The sequence below is a fragment of the Pinus tabuliformis genome, chromosome 5_1 (genome assembly GCF_031772625.1).
Source record: "Pinus tabuliformis cultivar Carrire ecotype Pingquan chromosome 5_1, CPIR1, whole genome shotgun sequence".
In the NCBI taxonomy this organism is placed as follows: Eukaryota; Viridiplantae; Streptophyta; class Pinopsida; order Pinales; family Pinaceae; genus Pinus; species Pinus tabuliformis.
Window position 1 is genome coordinate 115,917,694 of NC_142305.1, and position 12,358 is coordinate 115,930,051.

The 12,358-nt window shown below is 38.2% G+C and overlaps 2 protein-coding genes across 4 annotated transcripts in view; one reads left to right on the plus strand and one right to left on the minus strand.

Annotated features, from left to right (window-relative positions):
- The window catches only part of LOC149163695 (uncharacterized), a 411,291-nt gene that overhangs the window by 149,516 nt on the left and 249,417 nt on the right, over positions 1–12,358 (plus strand). The window lies entirely within an intron of this gene.
- On the minus strand, positions 4,893–7,753 carry LOC149163696 (uncharacterized). The gene is given in 2 exon segments (XM_089432494.1): positions 4,893–7,543; positions 7,663–7,753. Coding segments are annotated over 2 exon segments (2,742 nt in total).

A 12,358-nucleotide genomic window follows, 5' to 3' on the forward strand; every position in this document is an offset into this window, starting at 1 on the left:
GCTTGGGAAAGCCCAATACTGCGAAATTGAGGTCTTTGTTCGACACTGTTTCTCCAATCCTGGCTAACTTGTCCTTCACTTGGGTGAATGTGGTTAAGTAAGAAATCACAGACTTAGACTTAATTGTCTTGATATTTCTTATCTTATCTCGGAGTACCAACTTCTTGGCCTCTCTTGTACCTTGGCACTACCCTAAGATGGTTGTCCACATGGACTGAGTTGATTTTTTTCTGGAAAGGTGAGGTATGATGTAATCTTTGACTCCTTCAAGGATTGTTCTTTTGGCCTTTGCATCCTTCTTGTTATGCTGGGTCAACTGTTGAGGATCTGCTGGAGCAAATGGTGGACTCTCCACATATTCCCAAACTTTCTGCTCCTCCAATACTTTACCAATCCTCTCCTTTTTATTCCATGTTCGTCACAATATTGCTGAAATGTTTTGGACGTGAATTCTCCGCCATTATCTGATCTTAGACAGTTGATCTTCAAATCGGTTTCATTTTCGACCAATTCCTTTTAGATTTTGAAACATTCGAATGCCTCAGACTTTTTCTTCAGGATACTGACATCTGTCATTTTGGTGTAATCATCTATCATTAACATAAAGTATAATTCACCATCTAAACCTTTTGTTCTTATAGGACCACATAGATCAGTATGTATTAATTCCAATGGACGTGACGCAAAATGTTCCTTTGTCTTGAACTCGACTTTTGTCTGTTTGTCGTGCCGACAAGATTCACATATCGTATTGGCAGGTTTTGAGATTTTTGACATTTCTCTAATTGCTTCCTTTTTGTTGATCTTGACCAAATTGCCGAAATTTATATGTTCCATTCGTTTGTGCCATAACTAGCTCTCGTCTTCTTTTGCCAAGAAACACCCTTTAGGTGTCTCATCCAAAATATATATGTCGGTTGGAGCTTTGCTTGCTGTAGCCACAATTTTACCAAATTTGCCTTTCCTGATTTGACATTTCTTTGAGTTGAATAACATCGTGTGTCCTTAATCACACATTTGTCCAACACTGAACAAATTGTGATTCATATTTTCAACCAGTAACACATCCTTTGCTAATGCATCCTTGCTTCCAAGAGTGACCATACCTGCTCCTATGACATTTGAAGACCCGTCATTTCCAAGAGACATTGTTCCATCCTTCTTTTCTATCAAGGATATGAACTTATTTCTATCTCCAGTCATATGCATTGAACAACCACTGTCAACATACCATACGTTTCTGTTGCTTTGAGCCTTGAGAGTTAGAGTACACCTTTCAGTCTTTCTTTTCCATACTTGTTCATTCTGATTTTGCGAGAATTCCTTTGAAGAGCTTCCAAGTCTACAATCTTTGGCCAGGTGTCCAAAATTGTTACATTTGTAACATTCGACATCATCTCTCAAATGATCAAATCTGTTGATATTCTGCTGAGTTCTGGAATATCCATTTCTGAGAGATCTCCTGGAATTATATTCATTCCAAACATACATGCAACATTCTGCAGCTCTATGTCCAAACTTTCCACATGAATAACAATGACCATAAAAGATAGGTTGATACCTGGGAGGAAATCTTCTTCGAGGAATTGTCTTCCAAGGTTCTTCTTGCGAATCTTGATCTCTTGATCTAGCTGGGAGATCTACTTGCTTGGTAGATTTTGCATATCCATCTTCTTTAGTTGTCATAGAAGGACTTGACTCCTTTTCAAATTTTTCTTTGTAACCAAGACCAGTCTTGTCGCTGCATGATCACTGGTTGCTGATGAGTTCATCCAAAGTCTTTGAGCTGTTGGCATAGTTTTGAAGAGTTTTTCCATTTTTTACTTTCTTTTGTAAAGAAATTATTTCTGCTTCCAATGCTTCTCTTTCCTTGTTGCTTTCCTTTAATTCTTTCCTGAGCGATTCTTCAATTCGTTTGTATTCTTCAACCTTGATTTTAAGATTTAGGACCTATTCCCTCTCTGTCTTTAATTTGTCTAAAAGAGTGTTGACGTGCTTCTTGTCGGTCTTGAGCTCTTTGATAACCCTGATTACTTCGTTTTGAAATTCAACCTCAATCATTCCTTCTTCTTTGTCTCCTTCTTCGTAAGGTGCCTCTTGCTTATTGTGCTTGGTCATAGACAATACTCTTCCGTTGAATTCTTCTTTGTTATCACTGTCTTCTTCGGATGAGGAGCTATCTTCTTTGAAGAAGAAACTTTTCTTAAACTATTTCTTCTTGGCTTGCTTGTTGAACTTCCTAGGACTTTTCTTTCCTTTCGTCACAACAACATCTATACGCCTAAATATGTGGACTTCTGTCATCATTACCATCCTTGAACCCATGGCATTTGGTTTTGAGACCTCTATGTCCCTCTCCATCTCAACATTATTCACATGACCCTTACCAATTGAAGGATGTACCTTGGACCTGTCTTTCCCCGTACGGGCTGGGAACACTTAATAGGGTTGTTTATTAGCTACTCCTACCTGGGGAGGTAACACTATTACATGCTTAAAACCCCAAATTTGGATGGGAATTCCACTATGAAGTTTCATCTGTGACCTTGATTAACAAGCTTGGTTCACATAGATGCACTAATGAATTAATGTACCTGATGGTGAGGAAGCACATTGGATCTTATATGTAATTGGCAGGTGGTTTCATCATGGGCTGAGCAACTAAACTGGGGCTCAAGCCCACTATAGGATCATATTGACGCCCCTAGGGAATCCATCATGTGTTAGAGCATCATTTCATGCCATGGGCACCCTCAACACCTTCAACAGTTTGTTCATTGCCCCACATTATTTGCAAGATGATGCACTTGGACCAGCATGACCTAGCCCATATAGCATGATCAAGTCAGCGGATCCAAGTCCCAAAGGAGGTTTGTCTTACCCTTGAGACGTGGGGGGTGCGGCACCATCATCAGAGCCCTCATTTGGAGCATTGGACAACCTTTTCTTTCATTTGGAGACCAATGAGACCAACAGATGTTCCCTAAAACCACTATAGGGTGCCACATGATGACTTGTAAATTTAGGGGCCATCCCCTAATTCATCTTTATTATAGCCCTCTCTCTCATCATTGCACTTAGAGGACTCAATGTGGCCCTCCAATGGCCCTACATCATCGTGACGTCATCAACTCAACTTGCATATGGATGGTAATTTATAATTTGTGATAGTTACTTGGTCGGCTTGTGACTAAGACTTGTTTTTAACACATTATTTCATAATTTTGGGGGCTCATTAGGTGAATTCAATTTACATAGACTCATATAAATGGAATTGAGTCTCATTTGTGATAACTCATCATCATCACTAGGGCCTTTCGACCATCTTAGGCAACTTCACACTTTTTCTCTTGGGATCTTTTGGAGTACCATGGATGCACTATGGTATTCGAAGATGATTTTTGATCTTGTCTTGGAGCTACTTCTTCAATATGGATGGATATATTGCATGACTAATTTGTAAGTGCCCTTGTTAATAAAATCTTTCTTTCCCAATTGTCTAATTTATGCAACTAGAGTAAATGCTCTTGTGCCCTAATTTTGTTGAAAATAAATTTGAAAGCTATTTGGGTGGCTCTTGCATATGTTATTCATGGTATAGCATGCAATGAATGTTCCTAGTGATGAAATGTTATTTTTCTTCATGAAACTCCATATTCTAATAGTAGGTAATTGTTGAAAGGTGGTAACTAGGGCATCATCTTTTGACTTCCTTAGGACAAATTTGGTTTATTTAACGCATCTAAGACTCCATAAACCCAAGGAAGAAGGCACTGGCCTAAGTTGTTTGGTGATCAACTTCTCTTTCTTCCTTCTTTTCTCCTCCCAAAATTTTTGGCCCCTCTTTCCTTGGATGACTAGCTAGGGCATCAAGCGAAATCTTGTAGAGGAGGGATATTTGGATTTCTTTCGTACAAGAGTCTCCCTTGAGGTCTTGTGTTATGAATATAATTCATAACAAATAAATAAATAAAATAAATCTAAATATTAAATAATCAAATATTGATTATGTTAAGTAGTCATTAAGTTAAGTGAAAAGGCATGTCTAAAAGACATGCCCAGTCACGAAAGGACACCTGCTTAGGTATATATAGGCAAGTCCTCATTTATGCTTCAGTTACCACTAAAGCATAAAAATTGATAGCTTGTAGGCTTGAATGAAAAAATACACAAGAGGTATTTAATAATAATAATTTATTATATATAAAAATGTATAAGTGATAAATGTTACAATGAGGACTTGCCTATATATACCTAAGCAGGTGTCCTTTCGTGACTGGGCATGTCTTTTAGACATGCCTTTTCACTTAACTTAATGACTACTTAACATAATCAATATTTGATTATTTAATATTTACATTTATTTTATTTATTTATTTGTTATGAATTATATTCATAACATAGCCCCTTCCTTTAGAAGCTTTGTCCTCAAAGCTATATTGCTGTAGATTTTCTTCACTTAGTGTCTGTCGTCTTGATGTATATAATCTAGTCATCCTCTCATCATGTAGCTTAGTAATATTCCCTTGGATTAAAAAAAAAGAAAAAACTCATATATATATATATATATATTATTTTTTTAAATTTTTTTTTAAACGCAAAATTTTTATTTTTATTTTTTTCTAATTTTTTTTTCAACTCTAAATTTTTTATTTTTAATTTCTCTCTCTCTCTCTCTCTCTCTCTCTCTATATATATATATATATATTTGTTTTTATAACTCTATTATTTTTTTTAACAATTTTTTTAACTATATGTATATATATTATAAGGTTATAGTTTATATATACTATGTAATTATATAAACTTTATACATACATTATATATATATATATAGATATATATATATTTTAATGACCTTATTAACAAACGGACAGGTGTATGACCAACAGTCACGGCGTATTAGTGGGGAGTTGACTGGATATGTGACCGGAGTGGTCGTTTGAACTTGACGTATGACGAATCAAGGGAACGCTTGACGTGGCGGCAATGGGTAGTGTTTTTAATGGCGTGTGTGGATAGCGGCACGAAAATACGTGGTGGACTGTGCAGATTTTGCTCGTCGGTTGTTTGGAACAATGGCCACGGTGTATCAGAAAGACTCTCAGGAGCAACGCACAGGTCACAGCGGAAGGCGAACAGGGAATGTTTTCTGGTTTGGCTTCCATAAAATAGGGTTTTAAACATGCATCGCACAGATTGCCAGTAACACCCTCGATGGTATCATCAATAGGCAAGATATGCACATGCTTGTTGTACTTTCCATCGGGGCACTGATGAACCGAAACAACATCGTTGAATCGAACCCTCATATTCGAACGTACAACTTTGTTCATTCTAGTCCTGGGCTCTGCACATGTCTCATCAACGAGAGCGATACAAATTGTATCCTTTCTCTTCTTTCCCTTGATAAGAGTTGTATCTCTGCGGAAGAGCTGTAATTTTTCCATGGTGTCTGGATGTAGACAGACAACAGAGTTATCATTGTTGATAGCCTCATCAACAGCAAGGCGATTGGGAGCCTTCTTCCGCTCAGAAATACCTAATTTTTTTATTAAATTTGGCATAATCTTTCTACTTATACCTTCACACAAAAAATAGTTAGAACCATATCCACTTAAAACTGAAGCAAAATTTACCACCTTTTCCTTCATCAATAAGATGAGTTCTAAAGGAACATCAGTTTGTTTGAGCGGCAATTCCACTGCTTTATCATGCTTTATGCGTGCCATTTCTTGTTTTATTCGATCAGCATACATTGGTAGACGTATAATATCTGCAATTTCCTCTAATATAATATCTTGATTGATGTTGTCTTCTATGCTTCTCATCACCTTTAAATATGTATTCCATCCATTTGGAGTAGGCTTATCTGGCCTAACACGCATATACTACCATGTGCCTTCATCTACATTCCAAGAACACTCTATAATTTTCCCAGAAAAGCTTGATGGGTCTTCATCATCTGGAAAATTGACACGAGCTCCTTCCAGCTTTCGTTTCCTTCCCTTGTCAAATAGATACATCGATTGTCGATTCTCATCTCCTACCTCAAAAAGGAAATCCATTGAATTCATGTGAGCATATTTCCATTTAAGAAGCCCATCATGTGTGCGAGGAACATATGGATCGTCCCAACCCTGAAATATAAGGCCATTTGCTTGATGTGAGAGCCTTGGGATGAAATCCTTTAGTACTTTACCAACTGCTGAAAGCATCCAAAAATCTTTTCTTCTGACCCGAAATGCTTCCATGTCATAACAATATAGTGCATTCGTTTTAATGTCATGAGTCTGAGGTTCAATTATTTCCTTCTCTATTAGTTTCCACCTCTCGTGAAAAGGTAGCTTTATCTGAGATTGTTGATTAAGCATCATCAAATCATACACCAAATATCGTCTATTTTGCTCGTGCGTTTCAGGTACAATGTCAATTATCATTTCGCCATCCAGTAAGGTAAGGTGATGAGATTCAAAAGAACCCTGTGGCACACCCCTTTTAGGGAAACAGAGTTGAACCCTACGAATGTTGAACTTCCTATCAATCAAGTAACATCCATCACGTGTGATAAGCATCATATATCGAGTTCCATCAGCTTTCCATGTGGCATAATAATACTGCTGCCTCAAGAGTTGTAGGTGTGCTCTGTCCAATGAAATTGGCTGAGATCCTGGAAAATGAGAATTTCCATGGGACTCTACTCCAAGCACCATACAACAAATCTTCTGCATATCTGTTTGCTGAGCTGAAGGAATTGCATCACCTAGGATATCATCATTTGTCATCAATTCATTTTCTTCCTCAACTTCCTGCAAAGCAGCCATAATGTCACCATCATCATCTTCATCCTCCATTGCATTGCCATTAAGATCAACACTAACTGATCTTTTCCATTCTGGTGTGGAAGGGCAAAGCATTGTTTCTGGTTTTCTCTCATGATAAAACCTAAACAATGCATCAATATAATCCTGTTTATAAATCCCTGGAGGTCTTGCAGCAACAAAGCGCTGCAGAGCCTCTTTAACAGTCATGCTTTGTATGCGAACAAGATAATTAACAATCATAAACCCAGTGCGGTTATGGCCATGGGTACAATGAACCAAAATATACTTGTTCTGCCCACTTTGTTTATGATTATGGAAGAAACACAATGCTTCGTACACAAAATTATTTACAGATTCATTGTCTGGAACTGCATCTCGTCCTTTGCATGCAATCTTGAAATGTTTGATGCCCCTGTTTGACCAATCTGAAGAATGATAGTAGCGTGAAGTATTTGTCAGATCAATTATCAAACCTAGTTCTCTCATCAAAACCCGTTGTTGGTGCAACACTTGCTTGAAAGAATATCTTCTTCCAAGAGGAATACAATCATTAAAGGCCTCCCCAAGAGGCACTTTGGACGGAATTAAGTTTGCAAGAGGTTGACCAACTGCTGGACAATCGATCCAACCATCGGGTATATGCTTCATTCTATCATTATCTTGATCTAGATCATCCTCATTCACATCAAGATCATCTTTATCTGAATCCTCATCTTGATCTATATAAGCTTCATTGGAATCATCATCTAGATCATTTTCTTTTTATCGATTTCTTTTCGACATGCTTTAACTTCTGCATATGATTTTTCTAAACGCTGAAATGCTTCTTGAATTTTACTAAATTGCTTGACGCAATCAAGATGTGAATGTAATAGCACATTGTGCGGCAAACAACGTTCAAAGACCCGCATGATTATATTGTGCGCCATGGCTCCAATACCACTGAAGCATAAAAACTGATAGCTTGTAGGCTTGAATGTAAAAATACACAAGAGGTATTTAATAATAATAATTTATTATATATAAAAATGTATAAGTGATAAATGTTACAATGAGGACTTGCCTATATATACCTAAGCAAGTGTCCTTTCGTGACTGGGCTTGTCTTTTAGACATGCCATTTCACTTAACTTAATGACTACTTAACATAATCAATATTTGACTGTTTAATATTTACATTTATTTTATTTATTTATTTGTTATGAATTATATTCATAACATCTTGTATTGAGGATCTCCAATTTTGGTTGATTTCTCACGGTGATTCATCCATAAATTATTGTGCCCTAGGTGTGCCCTAGAAGGGAAACCTAGCTTGTATTTCCTTGGATAGGTGGCTTTCTTGAGGGTTGTATGAGCATTGTATTTGGTGGAATAAATCATAAGAAACCCTTTCTCCTCCCTTGCCTTGACCTAGTGAGTGCCTTGGAAGTATTTCTTCCCATGTTATTCATAAAACCCTAGGTCTAGCGCAAGTCTTTCTTAGGTCTCTCAAGAGGAGCAAAGAGCCTTTTCAAAGTGTCAAATCATCACATAAAGCTTCTTGAGAGGTCCCACCTCATCTTTTAGAATCTTGACCTTAGGCATACCTATTATCATTGCAAATCTCAAACCATAGGTCTTGATCTTCTCACCCCAAGGTTCTTATTGGAGAGCGCGCTAGCTTCTTTGAAGCATTGAGCCGTTATTGTGTCTCTCCTTGAATGGACTTTGTGAAATCACTTCATAACTAGTTATTGACTGTTAATTTTAGGTATGTTCTATGCTTAGAGTAATTTATTTCAATTTTCACAGTTAGCTCAATATCTTTTCCAGATTAGCAATCACATCAACATAATAGTAAATTGCAGATAGAAGATAAACATAAATCGCAGAAGACAAGCCAAGGCAAGAGGACACAAAATGTGGTGCTAGCCAGGGACAAACCCCAATGTGGGGAAACCCTTGATCAATTCTTCTTATATGTTCTTTAATAGTTCAGCAGAGAGAGAGAGAGAGATAGTACATTTACAACAGAAGTCAACACGTTGACTTATCTAAATAAGAGCATAGATCATCTCTAAGAATATGATAAATGAGGTAGCTGAACTCAGTTGAAGACACGCTGCTTCAACTGATTCTCCAAGGTGACTCTATCACCACGCTGCACCTACCATTGTGCTGCTCCTCATCATCATGCTGCCCCTATCATTGTGCTGCTCCTCATCATCATGCTGCACCTCACTGTGCTGCACCATGCTGCACCTCATCATCACTATGCTGCATCTCATCATGCTTCACTAAACATGATTGTACCCATCACTGTACTTTTGAGCTCTTCATTGCACTATGCTGCACTATACTTGCAGCTCCCATTGCTGTACCAATGCTACACCATGTACCATTGACCACCATGTTGCTCCATAACTTTTGTCATGCTGCCACACTGCCTTAGCTATTGGCTATGGCCTATGGCCTAGCCCAACAGCTAGATAGACTATGATCCCACAGTCCTAGGAAACACACAATGCTGTCATCAATATGTACATTGCTGATCTGTGTGTTATAGGAGCTTCTACTCATCAAAGTTATGGGTAGCAGTTCCTTTATCTAAACTGCTGATAAGAATCTTTTGTGACAACACATAGGATCTCCTCATCTAAAGAGACCTCTCTCGTGGCTGGTCTTTAGGATAGCGGAGAAGATGTGCACCTAAAACACAACAATGTCTCTTTCTTACAACAGATAGGAGGTGTAGAAGACTGCGTTTGCTGCTGTTCCTTACTGTGACTGGTTAGGGCACCCATGTGCTACAACAACCCTCAAACAGTCACCTAAAACATCCCTCAAAGACTGCGGCGTTATCAAGGAAGGGTCTCCTCCATTCGTGTCGCTGTTCTGGGCACTTTTCAGCCCAAGAAGCCTCCACGCTATTCTTATTTTAGTTAGGCAAGGCCTGCGGCCTACCACAGGGATCGCTGTCACCTATAGCCAACCAAAATAGTGTCACCCATACCTTGAAGCTGCCCACAAACAGTCCGCAATTCTTCTTACCTAACTCGGCCTCTCTGTAGCATGGAACAACCCTCCACGTAGTCACCAAGAGGCTCTAATAGCCCTAAACCATCCACGTTGTCCCTACCTTCTTTGCTGGTTAGGGCAGCGAGTTAGGGAGCCTCTTTACTGCCTCTTTTCCAGCGTCTAATGGCTGTCTCAAACAACGTATAGATTAGGGAATCTAGGGTATGATAAGATTGCGTTTAGGGTCAGCTGTTAGGCCTCCTTCACCGTGCTAGATCTCCCTTTGAACTGCGACCAAACCTTCACAAGACCTGCGGCTAGGGCATCCTTCTTTTACAACGAATAGGGTCTCCTTCTAGACCTGCGTTTAGGGCTTCCTCCTCTTAGACTTCTCTTCCACTAAAACCCAAAACAAGTGGAGAGAAATCAAGAGTGAAGTGTGTGTACAAATGACTATCAAGTCACCTCCTTTTATACTAAAACGTTGAGCACACGTGGGGGTTATTTGGTTGCTAGCCGACCTTGACGAATTGTCCCATAACACAAATAAATTCATATCTCCATGAATACTTATCAGAATCGGATGATCTTTAGATCAATCCTACACCTCTCGATGAGAGGGATCCAAGAAAAATATCAGCTGCCATAAATAAGATGACCCACATGGAGTTTGGCCCTAGTTGCCAATTTTAACATTGACTCATCCATTTCAAGTGATTTCTTTCCTACCGAGACTCTTCTTATTGGTTAAAGTCCATAAAGAGCAAGGGACGTTGACTGAGGTTGCAGTAGGTCATTGTCCCATTGTTGTCACTTAGTCTTGTAGTTGTCCTTTAGGTTTCCCTTAGGTCCCTGCTAGATGTGAAAATTTGCCTTTCTTATGTTTTAGAAATCACTGTCTCTTCACGTAATACATTACTATCTAAATGTTTAATACTAGCACTAACAATTGGCTAAAATGTAGATGCTATTTTATGAGTGAAGTCATGATCTAGAGGGCTAACTTGTGTTTTGCAACACATCATTGATGAAACTTGGTGTTTGTTGAGTAATGGGGATTACAACTTATCATGTTTGGAGTGACTATGCATGAATTTAGTCATGACATTGGTTGAATGGAGGAAATTTTTGATTTTGATGTATTGTGAAAATGGAAATAACACAAGCATATGTATCTGTATTGGTGGCATAGTTTATGTAGGATGCAATTTTTTTTGGGAAGAACAACTAGGTCTGAAAACATTTTTTAGTTTCTCCTTCAAGGGCTTTTCAGTATTGTAAACTAAAGCCAAAGTACATTGGGATCGTGGTTAAATTTGTGCATCAAAGGGGAAAACCATTAACTTGGCCTTTTGTTTCATGTTGTCATGGTAATTTTGTCTTATTCCTAGATAAGTAGACATTTATATCATATGATTTATAAGAGATATACTTAATAATTTGATACAGATGTTGGGGTTGCTTTATTGCAGATAATCTATTATGATTCATAAGAGACAGACTTAATAATTTGAGACACGGGTTAATCAGGGGATTGAACTTAGGACTGTTGGGAAATATAGAAGCAATTAGATTAGATGATTTCTCTTACTTTGATAACTGCTTGTGATGTATTTTTCTTAATTTGATTAGCTTTTTCTTTCACTTTATCATTATTATATTTTGTATCATCAAACAACTACCAAACAATGAAGAACAATGACACAAGATATATGCTACAAGCCAGGGCCAAAACCTCTCCTCTTGAGAGGAAAACCCACAAGAATTCTTCTCTTCTTATAGATTTTTAAATGATGAATTCCAAGTCCTATGACCCTTGACAAAGACCCCTCCAAGACCAAGTCAAACCTCTTCTTTGAAGAACTTTCTTCTAGCAAAGTCAGCCCATGTCAAACTAGCTTCACAACTACTGCAACTCTCTTCTTCGACCTCAACTTCGGACCTGCAATTATGACTGCAATTTCGGCTACTGCAGAAACCCTAGTTTCTGCACATGTGGGAGAATATGGTGTTTTTACTCCTCTCTCCTTCACTTAAGATGGCTTCTTCTCCTTGGAAATTAAGCTTGCAAAGGAGACTTCCTTTTGGAGACAAAATTCAGCTTCCAAGTGTGACTGCAATTCAATGCCTGATGTAGCAAGATTGATGCCCTAACTTCGCATGTGTGAGGAATGAAAGCTCAAAATAGTGCTTGAAATACTTCTTTTTTCTCTCTTCTTGTCTCCTCCTTCTTTGCTTGATATAAGAGTTCTTGACTTGTGATTGAACTTCTTGGATAATTGTTCAATATACTGGAATGAGGTCGACTTCCCTCTTATATATAGTCTTCCAGGATGCCCTTAATGGGCCGACATGTTCCCCTTAGAAAGTTGACTTATCATTCTTTGAAGGCCGACTAGTTGCAGCAAGTTTGACTTGTCTTAGAGTGTCTTTTATGACTCAAATAATTTTTTCTTACATAATACATGATGCCCATAAGGGCCTTCAACATATTACAATGACTCTTGTGACTTGTTGACTCAATGACAAGCCCT